The 19,016-nt window shown below is 43.6% G+C and overlaps 2 protein-coding genes across 3 annotated transcripts; both read left to right on the top strand.

The window, feature by feature from the left end:
• The first annotated feature begins 9,731 nt into the window (after positions 1-9,731).
• LOC128851896 (gallinacin-11-like) lies at positions 9,732-12,082 on the top strand. Its single transcript, XM_054064171.1, has 3 exons — positions 9,732-9,789; positions 10,610-10,738; positions 11,699-12,082. Exons 1-3 carry the CDS (start codon positions 9,732-9,734, stop codon positions 11,824-11,826), a joined length of 315 nt encoding a protein of 104 aa, XP_053920146.1. The 3' UTR covers positions 11,827-12,082.
• A 4,193-nt stretch (positions 12,083-16,275) lies between these two features.
• On the top strand, positions 16,276-18,307 carry LOC128851897 (gallinacin-12-like). Of its 2 annotated transcripts, none has more exons than XM_054064172.1 (3): positions 16,276-17,005; positions 17,097-17,229; positions 17,837-18,307. In XM_054064172.1, the coding sequence occupies exons 2-3, from the start codon at positions 17,097-17,099 to the stop codon at positions 17,983-17,985; spliced, it is 282 nt and encodes a 93-aa protein (XP_053920147.1). In that variant the 5' UTR covers positions 16,276-17,005; the 3' UTR covers positions 17,986-18,307. The 2 variants fall into 2 exon arrangements, with proteins under 2 accessions (XP_053920147.1, XP_053920148.1); XM_054064173.1 differs by having other exon boundaries at positions 16,277-16,846.
• The last annotated feature ends 709 nt before the right edge of the window (positions 18,308-19,016 follow it).

Here is a 19,016-nt window from a genome sequence, read left to right as displayed (position 1 = left end):
AACATGATCCAGGGGAATGTGTCCCTGCCCATGGCAGGGGGGTTGGAAGCGGATGGGCTTTGAGGTTCCTTCCAACCCAAACCATTCTATGATTCTATGATTACATAAATCATATGTAATTATATGAAGTTAGAAAAAAATTTTAACGTTATATTTATACCTTTATCCTGAATTTGGGCAACTCACTCCAGTGCCTAAAACTTGGTGTCTGCAACCAAAAGCCAACCCTGCTCTGTAAACATATTAATAATCCTCACGTCTTTGCTCTGTGCATTATCTGTGGTGAAGGTGGAGCAAAGAGGCAGCCACCTGCCTTTCCATTTGAGCAAACTGTACCTCGCGACAGGGGTCTGCTGTCCCCTCCTCCGGCACCGTGTGCCCCACTAGAGGGAGCCAGGAACCAGCTCATGAGCTCCACAAGCTGCGAAGCCAAGTTGCGGATTCATATTGGTCAGTGAAAGATTCTCCATCTCTGGGCTAGGGTGTAAACTCAGCCTGTTTCGTTCCTGGAAATACGTTTCTTTCTCCACAGCCCTTTTTTTTTTTTTTTTTTTTGACTATTCATTCACTATTCGAACCCCATCAACTCACAGTTTTCTAGAAGCGCAGCCTCAGATTCAGTCTCAGGAGCTTCTTCAGCTGCTGCCTGCTCCCTGCTGACCACCTCATAGTAGCACCTCTCATCTCTCCCACTCTAGTACTCGCCTAGTTTCCAACTGTGTGATATAAGGAGAGAGATTCAGCTGCCTGAATCCAGGCATCTAGTATTCTGTTATGGGGTATGCTGCCTGGTCTGTATTTACCTCTCCAGAAGTGTCTAAGTGCCCCATAGATATCTGTCCCACCCAAATATCTTGTATGTTACAATGACGTTTTGTTCAGGTAAGAGTTCTGCCTGAGAGACGGATTTGGGCAAGTAAAGAGCTAAAAGATTTGGGCAATTAAAGCAGGTGTCTCCACAGAGGGATGTGTTTGCATGTCAGATAGTTGATACACCACATAAATACATAGAAATGTCTTGAAGTGATGCAGGAGATGTTTCTGGCCATTTAGATCTGCTGTGTTAATTTTCATTTTTAAGCCGAATATATTGATGTATGTATGATATAGAATAGACAGATGATAGAATCATAGAATGGTTTGGGTTGGAAGGAACTTCAAAAATCATCCAGTTCTAGCACCCCTGCCATGGGCAAGGACACCTTCCACTGGATCAGGTTGTTCAAAGTCTCATCCAGTCTGGCTTGAACACCTCCAGGGATGGCTTATCCACAACTCCTCTGGGCAGCCTGGGCCAGGGCCTCACAACCCTCACAGGAAAACATCTCTTCCTCATATCCCATCTAAGTCTCCCCTCTTACAGCTTAAAATCATTCCTCCTCATCTGATCCCTGATTCCTGATAAAGAGCCCTTCCCCAGCTTTCCTGTAGCCCCCTTTAAGTACTGGAAGGCTGCTAGAAGGTTTCCAGAGAGCCTTGTCTTCTCCAGGCTAAACAAGCTTAACTCCCTCAGCCTGTCCTCCTATGGGAAGTGCTCCAGACCTCAGATCATCTCCATGGCCTCCTCTGGGTTCACTTTAAAAGATCCATGTCCTTCCAGTGCTGAGGACTCCATACTTGAATGCAGTACTCCAAGTGAGGTCTCATGAGAGAAAGAATCTCTTCCCTTGACCTATTGCTCACATATCATTTCATACAATGTTAGATGCTGTCGGAGCCCCGGTATTCCCCTTGGCTTTAGTTGGAACCCTGGCCAGCTGAAGTTCTCTTGTCAAGTTCTTTGTTTCATCCATATCCCTGAAGTGTCTGAAAATTGCCATAAAGAGCTCTCCTGTCATATGGCTTCCTGGAAGACCCAATGCCACCTGCAAATTTGAAATGAAAAGTTAACAAAGAAACCAGAAAGGCAGAGAACAATGCACATTGACTAAGGGGAAGCTTTATACTGTTGACCCAGGCCATTGGGTCAGAACAACATCAATAAATATCATGTAGAAACAGGCTCAAGTGAGTGACACTGTTTTCTTCTGCTCCAAAGGAGAATCTGTGCTCTCAGCTACCGTTTCAATATAACTGTTGGTAGCCCAATTCAAACACTGTATGGACAGATACTTATGAAAACTGTATCATGAATCTCGCTTTTCCTCTTCTCTTTGTACACCTGTGAAACTCAGGGTGCTGCTCGTGACATCTGCAAACTGATAAAGTGCCCCTCATGTATGACACTGCTATATTTCCTGTGGTGCAACAGTGGTTTCCAAAAAAAAAAAAGAAATGAGATGTAATGGTCATCCTATCCATAGGCATAGCAAATAAACCTGTTTTGTTCTCTGAAATGTTCTTTGAAGAAAAAAAAAAAGAGTCCTTTTTTTCTGTCAAGCTATATTTGAGAAAACAGAAAAGCGACAAAGCATTTCCTCAGGACTCCTTGGAGGAGGGAGTGCACAAATACTCAGTTTATGTGCATCCCTGAAAAATTTGATCCTGCTAAAGAGAAAAGAATAAGCACTCGGGCTGAACAATGGCTTCAGGCAATAGGTACAGGAACACATGGTGCTGATCGCTTCTGAGATGGGAAGATATTTCTTTTCTAGTAGAAAAAAAAGGTGTTTTTAGTAATACTCTGTGTTCCATGGAAGTGAAGTCCTGGAAACTCAAGCACAAACCAAGGTGCTTAATTCCAGACTGCTGTAACACCTTAGTTTTTGGGTAAGGCATTTACATTTGAGGAACTGCGATGTGGTAGAACAGTGGGACATAACGACTCAGTCCTGGGGAGAGTTTCTGGCTATTTCCACATGCTTTTAATTAAATGCATTATGAAACCACATGATCTCTCTGTAGAAGTGCAGGTTGATGCATTCTGATTGACACATATGTTTTCCGTAGGACAACAACTCGTTCAGACTAAAACCTTGTGAGAAGAATTTTAATTAATCTGCACAGCTTTAATAGCCTGTTACTTTACCTTGGAGGTCTAAGTTCTTCTTAGTTCTTTAGTATTCAAATGCTTGCTCTGTGTGACCTAAGAGTGGAGATGGGAAATGACCTGTGGTCTGTACTGGCTTGATTTGAATGAGTAAACTAACCATCTAGATTTTTTTCAAGGTATTTGAAAGCAAAATGATCATCCTGGAGAAATAGTTACTTATTCACTGACAAGATCTGTACTTTCAACTGCAGGGAGCCAGAGTCCAAGGCACATTTGACTTGCAAGATAGGAAGCGTGCAGCATAGTAAATGGGAAAGGGGAGTAGAAGAGGTACAGGGCATCAGATTTGGGCTGTGTTTCTGGTGGTTTAGGGGATGAGTTAGAATGATGGTAGATTTGGGTTCAGAAGGTTGAGGGTGAGGAAAGAAAAGGAGAAGAGCTGAGGAAAGCAAATCCAAAGGCACAGAAGAGCTGGGTGGTAAAAATCTTTTTTAATTTGTTCCCATGCATCCAAGCTTGTGCATGCGGTTCCCTTCAATATCCCTGTATATCTCTCCAATACGATGATCTGTGCCACCCCTGCCGGCTCACTGTGTACATGGCGCTTTGTACCTACGCACTGCCCTCGTCATCTGCTACTGAGAAGGGAAGATGGTTTTCCAGAGTCCCTGATCTGACAGAAAAGTTGCTCACAGGGTCCTTAGTGTCAGTTACCAGGGATCCTAAAGCAATAGCATGGTAAGGTGGACCTCTTCTCTACCAGTGCAGGTGGACGTATTTTTACAGGGCTGATCCACCACACAAAACTCTCCTCATGTGAATGAGGGGGTTTTCCTTCCCCCCTCTTCCACAACCATCTCAGAGTGCCAAGTGATGGCGCAAAGCTACCCTGTCCTGTGAGAGATATATTTATTCTGCTGGAAATGAGAAAAGACATTTTTCATACATGCATGCATCATTAGCACGGAAAAGCACTCCTAGAGATGTTTCTGCCCTACCTTGGTTTAGGACCCCTCCTTCCACTTTCACTGCCTGCATCATATCCTATAGCTGGGATTTTCAAGGATTCATCAAGAGTCCCTTGCTGTCATGAAATAAAAGTGAAACTTAGCTAATAAATTATGGCAGATTTATGGGACTATGTCTTATAAGGAGCTATTCTGAGATTTTAATTTGCCTGCTTATAAAATACAGAGACATCTCATCACTGTCTGTGTATGAAATTCTTTTTCTTTGTGTATTTTCCATAAATCTGAAACGAAGCTACAACAATGAGGACCTCCTCATACATTTTGATTGCTCTTCAAATTTTAATTTTCTAGCATTTTCAAGGTAAACCTAGAGGGATACTTCAGAACCAATACTGTCATTTCAAGGGAAGCATCCAAAAGTGCCTGAATTATTTAGGAGACTGGGAGAACTTTAAATAGTGCTTAGGAGCAGGTCTTCAGTTGTGTAAGGTAAAACAACACTGGTGACTACATGGGAAATGAAACTCAGCCTGTATAATGGAATGATAAAGATCAGAATCTTTGGAGGTCACCATAAGGAGGTAATGCATCAGTTTAGGAAGCACTTGTGTCCTGTAAGCTGTCTTGCTGAAGACTAATCCATAGCTAAGGAACCATGTGACATTAAACACCTTTTTAAAGGTGTTTTATCCCATTTCCACATCTTGCCACTAGTTTGGGCGCAGATCCTATCAGAAAGTACTTTCCAGGTCTAGGAGAACTCCTATTGAAACCTGAGCAGGAGAGAAAGTGCTTGTGAACTACAGTCTGCACACGCTTAGAGAAGCAACCTGCAAAGTGAAAGAGCTGGAGTAGGATTGTGGTCTCCAGAGGTCAACAGCTTGACATAGGCACTTGGTGCACTAAGATATCATTACGAGGGGCAGATGGGACACAAACATGGGACAGCTGAGACCTTCTTGATGAGCAGCTGGAGCCTGACAGGGTGCCATGGCCCACCTCAAATAGCCCTGTGCTCTTATATGCAGATACCTCAATGAAGCCCGCTGGTTGTACAGCACATAGACACTAGAGACCTATGCAGCATGTCAACATATGCTCTTCACAGTAAAGGTGAGCTGAGCTGACTCTGCTGGCTGCCCTGCCTCATTCTTCCCAGCAGGCTTCAACAGCCTAAACATAGATACTTGTTGCTGTTAGTGAGCCTTTGGCTATCTTGGATGCTCAAGACATTTGCACAGGGTGAGGAGGTATGGTATTGGTCAAGCCATACACCCAAGGAGACCTAAACCATCAGTAGATAATCACCTTATGCTTACCGAAATCCCCTACCAACTGTTAAAAATGGGATCACAAACATTAAGCTCACATGGCTGTGGGGCTGAAGCCCACTCCAGTTTTCCAAGCAGTGCCCTGTCATTTACTTATTTAGTGAAGAAGCAACAGCAGCAGACATGACGAGAGCCTTGGTCTAGAAGAGACTGTTGGCTATGGCAGTGTTGAAAACTAGCAACAGAGAGTTTTGGACCCAAGTCTTACATGTCCCTGGGGACTATCTCAGGCCATTAGCCATTCCAGAGTAGATCCAGGATCCTTTCTATGTTAAGAAATAATCACAGAATCATTTAGGTTGGAAAAGACCTTTAAGATCATAGAGTAGTTTGGTGCTTCTATGAAGTCTGCAACAATTTAGCTCAGAAGCTGTGAGAGGACCTGCAAGGTGTTTGCTGATATTAGTTACCTTTATTAAACAATTCTTGAGATGAAATAGCCTGGATGATATTTGAGTTGGAGATGCTGTTCTCCAGCTGTTTTCTGTATACAGAAGACAGGCTGGTCTTTGGTTCCTTGTGCTGCATAAAAGCCTGCATAAAACTGAGGAAGCACCACTTAATGGGGGAGTTTCTAAAGATTCAACTCATTTCCTTTGCATCTTACACCTCCTTGGCATAGAACGCTTCATTTCAGTATGACCAGAATCTTTCACAGTAAGTGATATATTTTTCCCCCCACCAATGGCAATTTCATGGCAGTAACTTCGAGAAGCCCTTATTCACTTCAGTCCCAATCACACTCACCTCTGTTTTCCAGCTTGTTGCATCACTCAGAGGTTCAGCTATGCATGCAACACAAACCGTAAATTACTCACAGGCAACCCAGCCACAAACCCATTGATTGATAACATTTTGTGCGTTCCCGTTCTTGTCAGGGTACAAAATGTTTCCTATGCACAAGCAGCAGGACTTGGGACGCCTTGTACACTTTCTGGTGTGGTCTAAAAGGAAGGTGCAGACATTACTGCCACATAAATTAATGTCAGATTGGACACTGCTTCTGTAATAAACACAGATGATTTAAGAAATATCCACAAATCATTAAATCATAGAATGCTTTGGGGTGGAAAAGATCTTTACAGCTCATCCAGTCCAACCCCCTTGAATATTCTATGTTCCTAAAGAACAAAAAAAAAAAAAAAAAAAAAAAAGAAAAAGGAAGCCTGTTCTTAGCATCAAAGATATCTCTGCTCTTTAAGTCAGGCTTATTCACTATTCTTCAATGAAAGGATTTTTCTTCTATTTTTGATGCTGAGCATATGCTTTCCCTGTTTTTCTTCTCGACTCAATTTCTCACCCTGCTAGATGCAATGACTTGGTTTAAGGGGAAAAATTCCAGTTTTATCTACCATAGATATAACAAATTAAGACATGTTGCTCTGACAATGTTCCAGATTTCTGTATCTCACACAAAGGAGGATTCATATTTTATTAAGACTGTATTTTAATCTTTAACTACCATTTTATTAAATGTCTGCTGTAACTCCTATTTGTCATAGCAACTGGGAAAAAATGCATACTTATCATGTGAATGATTTAACAATTTTGATTAATTTATAATATTAATAGTTTGGAAAAAAAATATCTTCTACACTTCACCTTAGCAAAAGCTCCTTATAGCAGCCTTTCGGTACCTAAAGGGGGCCTTTAAGAAAGCTGTGGAGAGGAGGGGCTCCTTATCAGGCAGTGCAGGGGTAGGATGAGGGGGAATAGTTTTAAGCTGCAAGAGGGGAGATTGAGATGAGATATTAGGAAGACATTTTTTCCTATGAGGCAGTGGCACAGGCTGCTCGGAGAAGTCGCGGCTGCCCCATCTCTGGAGATGTTCAAGGCCAGGTTGGATGGATCTCGGCTTGTATCAAAAACGGCGTGGCCAGCAGGTCCTCAGAGGTTACTCTGCCCCTGTACTCGGCACTGGTGAGACTGCACCTCTAATACTGTGTTCAGTTCTGGGTGCCTCACTAGAAGAAGGATTTGGAGGCTCTGGAGTGTGTCCAGAGAAGAGCAACAAAACTGGTGAAGGAAGGGGCTGGAGAACAAGTCTTACAAGTAGCGGCTGAGAGAGCTGGGGTTGTTCAGCCTTGAGAAGAGGGGGCTGAGGGGAGACCTTATTGCTCTCTACAAGGAGGTTGTGGAGAGGAGGGAGCTGGCCTCTTCTCCCAAGTGACAGGGGACAGGACAAGGGGGAATGGCCTCAAGCTCCGCCAGGGGAGGTTCAGGCTGGACATCAGAAAAAAAAATTTCACAGAAAGGGTCATCAGGCACTGGCAGAGACTGTCCAGGGAGGTGGTTGAGTCACCACCCCTGGAGGTATTTAAAAGACGGGTAGATGAGGTGCTCAGGGGCATGGTTTATTGTTTGATAGGAATAGTTGGACTCAATGATCCAGTGGGTCCTTTCCAACCTAGTGATTCTATGATTCTGATTCTATGATTCTATCTTTGAGGAACCTGATCCACTGGGAGGTGTCCCTGCCCATGGCAGGTGGGGTTGGAATTTTGAGGCTTTGATGTCCCTTCTGACCCAAACCGTACCATGATTCTGCGATTCTCAGTTTCAACATAGTTTCTCTGATAAGTCTCTTAAAAGGGAAAAAAATCCGAACCATTTGGATATCTACATCAATATATATTTAGATACATGAAATTCAACACCCAATCATGAAAATCAGGGGTAAGCTTGCTCAAAATTTGGGTTTTGTTACACCAAGGCAAGTTGTGGATACAGCGTGCATTCAGTGCAGCGGTTCATATGGAATAAAAACTTTTCAGGGCTGTTTCACATAACGCTGCTGGATGAGAGGCTGTTACTACTTTTTTGTCTGACACTGCTGCAGCCAGGATATGTGAGACTCAGCTCCCATTCTGTTTTTCTCTGTGGTACTTAAATCTGTAAGTGCTCCTTTTCAGACTATCGAGTACTAAAGGAAAAAAAAAATTCATTTTACCTTCTTTACCCTGTTGTATGTTGAGAAAAAGAATCGGACATCTATTGGAGTACAGACAGCACCCCAAGCCTCCTGGCTTACATAGGGAGTGATCTAGAGACCAGAGCAGTGTTCTGGGACAGGATTCCTTGTTACTAGAAATGCTTTTTTTTTTTTTTTATTAAACTTTTTGATCATTGCACCATAAAGTGGGGCCTTACAAAAGGTTTTATAACCTTCTCTCCTTTTTCTTTTTTTCTCTTCTACAGCCAGAAGTTGACAACCGAAAAATATTTAGGAATTGACCCTGTTGCCCACACATAGAGACTACAGCCATTTGAGAGGGCCTGTGACATTAGAAATGTCAATGTCTGTCTGGGGCTGGCAGGTATCATGCAGGAGCTATGAGGGATCTTCATCCTAATAGAGCAGCAGCTGGAGGCCAGATGGTATCCCTGAGCCATCTTTAATGACAATAGATGCCCTTAGCTCTGGACTTGACCAGCTAAGTACAGAATCATAGAATTGTTTGGTTGGAAAAGACCTTTGAGATAATCCTTTGATGAAACCTTTGAGTCCAACCGTACCTGTCCGCTACTAAACCATACCCCTAAGCACATCTGCTACCCACCTTTTAAATACCTCCAGGGATGGTGACTCAACCACCTCCCTCAGGAGCCTGTTCCAGTGCTTGTATTTACAGTGCAGGTTTCTATAGCTAAGCAGGTGATTTGAGTCCTAGCACCACTGATTAAACATCTCATTCCCATGTAGCTACATCCATTCTAGATGATTGCGTTTCAATGATTCTAGTGCTGACCACACCCACTGACCTTCAATGACCACACATGTGTGTCCAGTGCCATTTTAGGTCATACATATGGTCATGGTTTTGCCCCTCTAGTCATATGCAGATTGTCCAAGAGGTTCTGTGTCTGTCTTAGTAGTCCCATGAGAGTCTGGGATGCCCATGGGAATTAGATCAATATATTTGGGCAACTGAAGTGAGTCTTTAATATCAATCAACTAATATTTTCAGAAGGAAAATTGGTTCTATGATTGACTCAAACTTTATTTTTCAGTTAGGGAAATGATGAAAAAATACATTTATTTGCATGGATGAATGGAGACTGTAAACATTACAGCAGTACCTTGGACCTTCTGCTCTACTCATCATCATCAACAGTCTTCTGGCATTCCCAGGTGCCTTCTTTCCCACCAAAACAATGGTTAATTTTCTCCTGGTGGTCCATTACCAATCATCTTCATCTTTGAAGGTAACAAGTAACAAAGATATTTGGGTGGGTCAGTATTGAGAAGCAGCCTTCCCAGCAGCTGGGTAGAGAGGTACAGTTACCTCTCTGCTTGCATTTGTGACCCTCTGCCATTGTTCAGGTTTAGCCGTGTGCAGCGGTCAAGCTGTACTCTCATTGCCTTCCACAGCCATCACTGCCAAGGTCTCCCAGACAGACAGGTCTGTTCCCAAAGCCTTATAAATCCAAGCGTTCTCCTGCTCAAGGCTCTGGCATTGTGGTCCTGTCTTCACACTGCAGCTGAGACTTTCCACCATGAAACTCTTCTCCTGCTTCATGCCTCTTCTCCTCTTCCTTCTCCAGGCTGTTCCAGGTAAGGGGCAAGACCGACACTCGGGTTGGCCTTTGTAGGAGGCACAACTAGCTTCTGCAGCGGCGCAAACTGTACTCCCCCATACTCTTCAGCTCTTTTCATTAGAACCTTTCCCTATTTCTTAGTTTAAAAGCAGAAGCAAAAAATGAACCTACAGTGACTAGATGTCAAGGAAGAATCTCCCCACAGAAGCTGGTACTGGGTGTTGGCTCTTTATGATCCTTTGAAACCTCTTTTTGCCACTTTGTGGCACTATTGGAAAGTGGTGTCACAGAAATCATCTGTCTCTTCTCACTCCAGTGTTACAAATTGCCTCTTTTGTGTATGGTAGGAGAGGGGCAGAGGTGTCCCCTTGTATTGCTCAGGCTGAGCTACATCAGTGAAGTTTACTTTAACTGTCTGGATATGCTGGTTCACCTTCCTCAGCCCTTCTGCTGCATCAACTCAGATCCCATCTTTTGCTTTTTCTAAGTAATAGGTACCTCTCAGACCATATGAACAGCGTGCTGTCCCTTACGTGACCAGCCTGCAGCACTGCAGTCCCAGAACTCTGAGGCATCCAAAGGCTGTCCCTACCCACCACAACATGCATGATTAGGATGTGTTCCTAACAGCTACATTTTTCTCTAGTTGTGCAAAGGCCTTATTTGGAGTCCTGTGAGGTCCCATGATGCTTCTCAAAACTCTTGGAAAAGCTGCCTTGTACTTTGAGGGTATTTGTATCAGACTCCTAATTGGGGTCCATGGGGTTTCAGCAGGAGGAAGACCATGAGAATGGACTGATCCTACAGCACAGCTGGGAATCCCATTCTCCCTGTAGGTCTTGGCTTGCCCAAAGACACCTTACGTTGTGTTGGATACCATGGTTTCTGCTTCCGTTCAAAATCCTGCCCACGGCCATTTGCTGCGTTTGGGACTTGCGCTTGGCGTCAGAAGACCTGCTGTATAGGTATGTGCAGAAATCCTGTCCAGGCAGGCAACAATTGGAAAGATTACCGAAGTCAGCAAAACACACTTTTGCTCTGTCTCCAAATGACCTAAGCCACCTTCTCCCATCAACATAGATGGACCTCATTATTCTTCCATTAACAGCAGCATGGACCACATGACCAGAATTGTCCTGTTGGCATGGCCAAATACCATGCAGCCCAGCGTCCTGTCTCTAACAGAACAGATGCTGCGGGAGACAAAATAAAAATTGTGGCCCATACAGAGTTCTCCTTCCTTGCTATATCTTTCTATAATCATCTGTTGAGTGACTGCTGACTTCATCCACACTCTGTGTTTAATAAGTACCTACTGACCTCTTCCCTGTAAATTTGCCTAATACTTTCTATACTTTCTTTTTTTTGGAAGTCCTCAATAGTCAATGTGTATCATTAAGTCAATACGTGTTTTACAGCCAGCTGTGCTGATCACACCCAAGGTTCCAGCATCCTGCATCTGCCCATGTCTAGAAGTGGGTGTTTCACGTGTAAAATGGCTATTGATGGGCACTACGACCATATTATCACAATTCATTATATATTCTCCTGGTTTTCAGGAATTTGAAGCTTTGTTTTTAAAATTCCTTACTGGATTTCCCCCCGTTAGATTACAAATTCCTTGAGTTTTTTAAAAACCTTTTCCCTCATAATTTTATTCAGCGCCACCTACTTCTGTACTGCAAATGAAATGTAGTCGTTCTGTATTTACCTTCTTCATACCTTTACAATTCAGTTGTTTCTTTTCCAAGTTTGTGGGTCACAAATTCCTCCACTTACAGAAGTGCTCTGATGATCCCAATAATCCTCTGTGTCGTCACTTTTGGAGACACAGTAACCAGAACTTCATGACACTATCCATGTACAAGTTGGTGCAGATGTTGGTGTAATGTTTTCTGTTTTCACTTAAATTGTTTTCATTGCAGATACGACATCAAACTTCCATACTTGTCAAGACGAGGGGGGCCATTGTGTTCCTCCACCAATCAAATGTCTGCAAGAGCAAGAGGGACCTTGCCCTCACAGAGAATGGAAGTGCTGCACAGAAGTGTAATAAAGGCCTGACGGAAGCGCAGAAAACTGCGGAAACACATGGACAAGAAAACAAATAAGTTTTCTTTCCTTCTGTTGTAGAGTTGATATCTGGTTTTCTCAACATGTGAAGTGTATAATTAACTAGAGGTAACATGTCTCTTTACATGACAAAGGCAATAATTAATAAATAAACAAGTGTAACAACTGTATAGGTATGGAAAGAGGCAGAACGTCACTCTATTACACCTACACACAGAAATCCAGAGAAATCTTGCTCTAACATCTTGGAAAACACATCCACTTGTAATTCAAAATTCACCTCCCTCCCTCCCTTTTCTGTCTTCCTTTCTTCCTTCCTTTCCTTCCTAATAGAAGGAAAGACAATGGGTTTTACTTCTATCAAAGTGATTGAAAAAAGGACTGTCCAACTGGCATGGGCAAACTATGTCTATGCTATTCAACTCCCATTCTCCAAAGCAGGATGCCAGACAACTTCTCTTCCCTGCCTCCCTGTTTAGAATCATGGAATCATTAAGGTTGGAGAAGACCTCTAAGACAGTCCAATCCAACTGTCAGCCCAATGGACCATGCCCGTTAAACCATCTTCTGAAGTGTCACATCTACACGTTTTTCGAACACCTCCAGGGATGGGCACTCCACCATTTCCCTTGGCAGTCTTTTCCAATGTTTTACCAGTCTTTCAGTCAAGAATTTTTCCTAATACCCAATCTAAACAACCTCTGGCACAACTTGAGGCCATTTCCTCTTGTCCTATCACTTGTTACTAGGGAGAAAAGAATTTCTACCAATAAACTGTACCCACTTAGGCACAGGTACTGCCTATGGGAAGGCTTCAGGTCTGACCAAGCAAATCCATTTAAAACCATTTTATGCAGTCTTATGCTTCCCTCTGTGGTAACTTTGAATTTATTAACTGCAGAAGCTTCATTCAAAACGCAGACAAAAAATTATTTGCTTCTGAGCATTACCTCTATAAGGTCAGCAGCTCCCGGTCGTGACTACTAGCTTTCTAATTTGTCCAGCTGAAGGCTGAGTAGCTGGACAGCTTTGCAAAAGAAAATGAGGAGTGGCATCCATCTCCCAGCCACGTAAAAATTACCCTCGGAGCACAAGCTGTGGCACCATCCTTGGATGGGGTGGATTTCAAACCCTTCCCACACAGGACAGAAAGCCCTTCGCAGCAGCAAACTTCCAACAACCTGTTTCTAAAGAGATGAAGTATCCTTTTCTCTGGCCTGAAATAATGCAACTGGCTTGTTCATGTCCACACTGCGCACTTCAGAAAGTGTATTCTTTGTGATAATCATCATCCCAGTCATTTCAGGCTGCTCTTTTCATCTACGGAGAGGAACAGATCCACTGGCAACATCATTACCCTCTTCCCTCACTGACCAAAGAGCAACCTTGCTCTTAGTCAGACAGTATTCAGACAGGTGTGATGACGTTACTGTAACATTTTTTTATTTCCATTCTAACAATGTGTAAAGTTATACTGACCTCCACTAACGGTAAAACTTCATTTCCATACTAGTGTCACCTCACCACATGACAGTTTAGGTAACCAATCAAGAGTTTAACAGGGATTCTTAGTAACTGGAGGTGAACACGCTTCAAGTGAGATCTCCAATCAGTTGTTCAAATTAATTTAATTCTTTTTCTCCTAGGAATATTTGTCCCACAAGAAATTCTTTGCACTCTTTTAACAACTCTGAGGGGGTTTTCTGCCGTGTCTACAGCTGGTTGTTAAAGGAGTATTTTATGCAGATGTTCTCTGATTTTGTGTCACAAGTTAGGCAAGTCTGTGTGACTTGCAGCTGTGAGCAGCAGAACCATTCCTGAAGCCACATTTTTTACCCAGGATGGAGTACTAGAAGGGAAGAAAGGTATAGAAATTATGTGAGATATTTTTAAGCATTTTGGCTTCAACTGTTGTCTTCCCTTCCTATTTTTTTTCTAGAGAAGAAAGAGGGCAATTTATGTAACTACACACAGGAAAAAACAAAAATAATTAATAAATAAACAAGTGTAACAACTGTATAGGTATGGAAAGAGGTTACATGGTACATACCAGCCCAGGCTTGCGGTCTGCCTACACCAGAGTTTCTAATGTCAGTAACTCTTCATGGAGGAGTCTCAGCAGGACAAGCAAAACCAAAAAGACATGGAAAGAGAAGCACTGCTGCTGGTGGTGTATCTGTTTCAGAAGTGAGTAGGAGGAGGCATTTTTATTTTATTTCATAAGAAATTGAGGTTTTGGAATAAAAGTAAAAGTATGACAATGACTATGTCTGAGGTGCTGAAAGAAGCTTCTCTGAGCCTCACTCTGATTCCAGATGTTGTGTCATGGGGAGTCATCAGAGCCTGCAGAGCCACCTCTCTATTACAGTCTTCCTGATTAGCCTGATCTTGCTTACCAGCATCATGTGGTTGTCACACTTGGATGCTTTACAGGGTTAAGGACAATTAAGATTTTTTTTTATTGAAGGAAGCAGCTAATAAAGAACTGATGCACCACGAGAGTGTGCAGGTGCGAGAATGCTCTCGTGTCACTCTACTGTTTCACTATGGGTCTGATGATTGAATGACATCAATAGAGCAAGGTCTGTACACAGTGAAAGCCAACTGGAACAGCTGGAAAAGTTGGACAGGTTTGAGCACACAAACCTTTACCCAGGCTTGAAACAAAAGCAAGTCTTCCAGGCAAATTGAGAAAATACCCTGTTGACACATCCTTGATAGTCTGCCGAAAGCAACTCTCCACTGACTCAGCCATTTAGCTATTCAACGAAGTTATAAGTTTTGGTACCCAGGCCTACCTTGGGAATAGTTTTTTTTATTTCCCCCTAAGACTAAGGATGACAGAGAGGAGATAGTATGACCAAGTGTTTTCATTGTGAGAAATATTTGCCAGTTAGCCTTTTGGTGTTTTTGTCCAGAATCAATTGTTTGTATAGATATACACTGGTACACAGTAGTTGTGTAGTTTCACCTGCTTAGATATGTCCCTCATCACACACCAGCAAACACAGTGTAACCAGCCAGTGAAAAGAGGTCATTATCCCATTGCATTCAGCGTTGGTGTGGCCTCACCTTGAATGTTGTGTGCAGTTCTGTGCTCTACAATTTAAGAAGGATGTGAAGGTCCTTGAACGTGTCCTGAGGAGGGCAACAAAGCTGGTAAAAGCTGGAGGGACTGTCCTGTGAGGAGTGGCTGAGGACTTTGGGCTCCTCTAGTTCGGAGGAGGCTGAGGGGCAACCTCATTGCTCTCTCTAGTTTCCTGAGGAGGAGACGGGGAGAGGAAGGTGCTGAGTTCTTCCCCTTAGGATCCAGTGATAGGATGTGTAGGAATGGTCAAAGCTGTACCAGAAAGGTTTGGGTTGGACATTAGGACACATTTCTTTACCAAGAGGGTGGTCAAACACTGGAACAGGCTTCTTAGAGAGGTCATCGATGCCTAAGCCTGTCAGTGCTTGAGAGGCATTTGGACAACAGCCTTCACAACATGCTTTAACTTCGTCAGCCCTGAATTTGTCATCTAGTTGGACTAGGTGATCGTTATATGTGCCTTCCAGCTGAAATAGTCTATTCTGTTCAGTCTCAGAGACAGGAAGGAGCACCAAGCAGCCCTACAACCCTTTCAACAGAGGGTACATCTCAGCCTCACACAAGGGAAACGAAGACAGCACACAGTGATGTGTGGGACCAGCTAAGATTTGGCATAGGTTATAAGGCAGGAAAAGAATGAGTAAAGGGAAATAATGTTGCTTGTGAAAGGGCTCTGCAAGGAAAAATCAAGCCCTGCCCCTCTGTTGGAGTGGAAATGCACTGAAAAAGAAACACATCCAAAAAATGACCTGGGGAGAGGAGGTAGAAAAATTCTCTCCTTTGCAAAACCTAAGCTGGCCCACCTAGTAACTATTATGAGACTGCAGCAGGAATATGACTGCTGTTCATCCAAGATCAATATCTCTTCAGCACGAAATGGTCCATAGCTGTGAGCTCTTTTGCCAGACCTGCCTTACAGGTTTGATCACCAGGTAGCCCAGAGAGGCAAGTCCAAATGATACAATGTGCAAACAGTTGTGTAAAGGTCCTAGACCACCTCCTTGCTTAAGATTCAAGGGAATAGTTTCACTCCTAAGTGAGGGCAGTTAGAACTATTTCTGGTTCAGCAGGTGACCATGGAGTAAAAGAGTAATCAGAATAATAAGTGGACAAGGAAAACGAAGGGTTTGCCCTATATCAGGAGTGGTCAGCCTTTGAACATGGCACTTCAACCCAACTGAGTCTAGAGAAAGGAATAATCTGTCTTTTGTCCTTCTTAGCTTTTAGGGCCAGATTCAGTTGCCCACAGCTGGACACTGGTGTTACTTGAGATGATCCAGGATATCATGCTGGGCTTACACAGTGTCCTGTCCATCACTATTCCTCACACAGAGTTCCCTGTTACCTAAGCATCTCCAGGGACATAGATCAAGATTTCATGCCTGCTGATTCCTGACAGTCGAGTTATCTGAACTACATTTTTTGAGGGGAAAGGGAATTTTTAACCTCAATCTTTCAGCTGTCCAGTTCAGGATGTATTCACACAAGCAATTATGTAAACAGAGCTGAAGCGAGAACAAACAGCAGGACTAGGCAGAGGCTGCAGACAAGCAAGAGTGGCAGGAATATCACAGACTGATTTTACAGCAAGAGCTGCATATCTATCAGATAATCACCACCAAGTGGTGCATTGCTGAGCTAACTGGCTACCTCCTCCACCAGTGCTGTGCTTCATCATGCTCAGGAACGAAGCCTCCCAAATTCCTCAGAAGCCAAAGCTGGAATAGCCTTTTTGGCTGGAAAAAAAAATCACACCCAGGTTTCAGTTGCAGAAAATATTCACACAAGCTCAGATAAAAAATGAATCGCTCCTAGCCTGCAGAGTTCTCCTCCTTGCAGCTCCTCAGGAGTGTTTCCTTGCAGGTTGTCACTCTCCCACCCATCAGCTCTCCAGGGACTTTTCTGACTACAGGTGAAGGGCAGAGGATCCCTTTGAGCTTCTTTTTCCATCGAGCTACCTGCAGCTGGCAATCTACCCATTTGTAATGTCAGCTGCTAGGGAGAGGAATTGGGGAAGCCAATAACCAGTGAACCCGAAGCAAATCGACATTGTTTGGAGCCATAGCACTGGGTCAGAACGACACAAAGGGTTTCTCAGCAGCAAATGTCACTCCCAAGACTGGAATATAATTGACTTCTGCCTACTCCCTCCCTCTTCCCAGATGCGATCCATCATGCCAACCGCACATAGAGCCTTCTGCAAAATCTCGTGCTCAGCCCTGCGATTTTCCAGCAGAACCAGAGCAATGCGGATCATTTGGTTCATTTTAATCTTCATCTCCTTGAGCAGTCACGGTAAGACCAAAAAGGCCGAGGGTGGTAAATATAGGTGTCTGGGAACAAGAATAATTTTTCCTTACTGTGTAATCAAATCAAAATTATAGTCACTGAGGGGAAAAGGTGTTTTTATGTTTCTGGATGAGATAGTGCATCAGAAACTTTCACAAAATGCATGATTTAATCCTTTGGGGTAATAAAAAAAAAAATTAGTAGGGAAGAAGATATCAAAATGGGACACTTTGCTGCTTTTCTCGGAGCAGACTGGTTGAAGAAGCCTGAAAGGAGATGTCCTGTGCTCTGGGAAAATGTTTCTGCCTTTTCTCAGGCTGCAGTTGCCTCCTTTGTAGGGTGAGGACAACCACTATGACCTCCCGTGCACGGTCTTTGCTAACAACCTGAAAAAATAACTGTATGTTAAAATGTTCCTTGAGTGAGGTTGGCTCTGCAACTTGGGTTTTCTAACACAGATGTCTGAAGCTGTCCTTTTGGACAGGGATCCTGGGTGAGCTCTTCGCAGCCGTACATGCCCAGGCTGTATGTACGCTCACAGTTCTGGCTTGGCACATGCTGTCAGAGGAAGCCCTATGCATTTCACCCACCAACTTGCTGTTTCTTTGTACAGGAGGAGCTCATGGGCCAGACAGTTGTAACCACATAGGAGGCTTGTGCCGAGTTGGAAACTGTGTTTCTGGTGAATATCTGGCCAGATACTGCTTCGAACCCATTATTCTCTGTTGCAAACTTCTGTCACCCACTACCACAAAGAGCTGAAGATTTCCAAAGGTGGAAAATGCAGCACATGGAGAGCTGCATAAAACACTAACAAGAAATGAGCTGCTGTTGGGAAGGAAATGTTATGCCTTTCTGTGACTGTTTCTTCGCTGGGAGAACATGGCTGTAGATTCACTCATGGACTTCAGATCAAATTGCTTTTTGCTTTTGCTGTGACTTTCTAGGTAACACTATGACAAGAAGAAATTGGGGCCACACAGACTATATATTGCCTCTTTTGGTATCTGGTTACCTGTCACGCACAGGTGAGAAATTGCCTTTCTCCTTACCTGAAAGCAATAAACCTGAATTTTAACAGAACAGCAAGTGTCTGTCTGTGACTCCTGCTCACACTCAGCAAAGCTGCTGGTGGTGGGATGCGTGCTCTCCCTCTAACCAGGAGAAAACACAGCAGCCCACGTCCCCCCAGCAGAGCAAGGTGGATTTGACTCTCCATTACCCTTCCCAGAGAAAACAGTTGCAATCAGTCATCCTTTTCCCCACCACTTTTAGTGGGAAAAAGCTACCCAGTTTGACATAAAAGCCTGTGTTTCTCACGCTACTCCTCAATTACAAGCTGTGCCAGTTTCTTACAGGCAGTGGGAAGCACTGGCCAAAGAATTCAGGCACAGAAAGGGAATGGGGATTGCCCACATACATACAGACTGCTTTGCCCATTGGGTTCGTAGCAGGAATGTGCTGTCTATCAGCCATGCCTGCCCCACCTAGACCAGAAAATGCAAAACCCAGCTCAGTTGTCCCAGGTTCATCCCTCTTCCACAATGCAGAAAGAGAAGGAAGAGGCCAGAGTTGCTTGTTTTAAACATGGTGGGGAACACATGTGAAATTTGTGTACCATTGCCCTTGACAGACTGCTCTCCTCATCCATGGACTGTGTTCGTGGTGATCCTCCTCTCCTCTGTAATCAGCCAGCAGTAGTCCCAAACCAATTAGAATATTTGCACCTAACAGCTTTCTGCCCATGAGCTGCATCTGCCTGAATCCAGCTGTCCCAATCCACTCTCAGCCCT

Source organism: Cuculus canorus, chromosome 3, assembly GCF_017976375.1.
Source record: "Cuculus canorus isolate bCucCan1 chromosome 3, bCucCan1.pri, whole genome shotgun sequence".
NCBI classification, from domain to species: Eukaryota; Metazoa; Chordata; class Aves; order Cuculiformes; family Cuculidae; genus Cuculus; species Cuculus canorus.
This window is presented reverse-complemented; position numbering and strand designations above follow the sequence as displayed.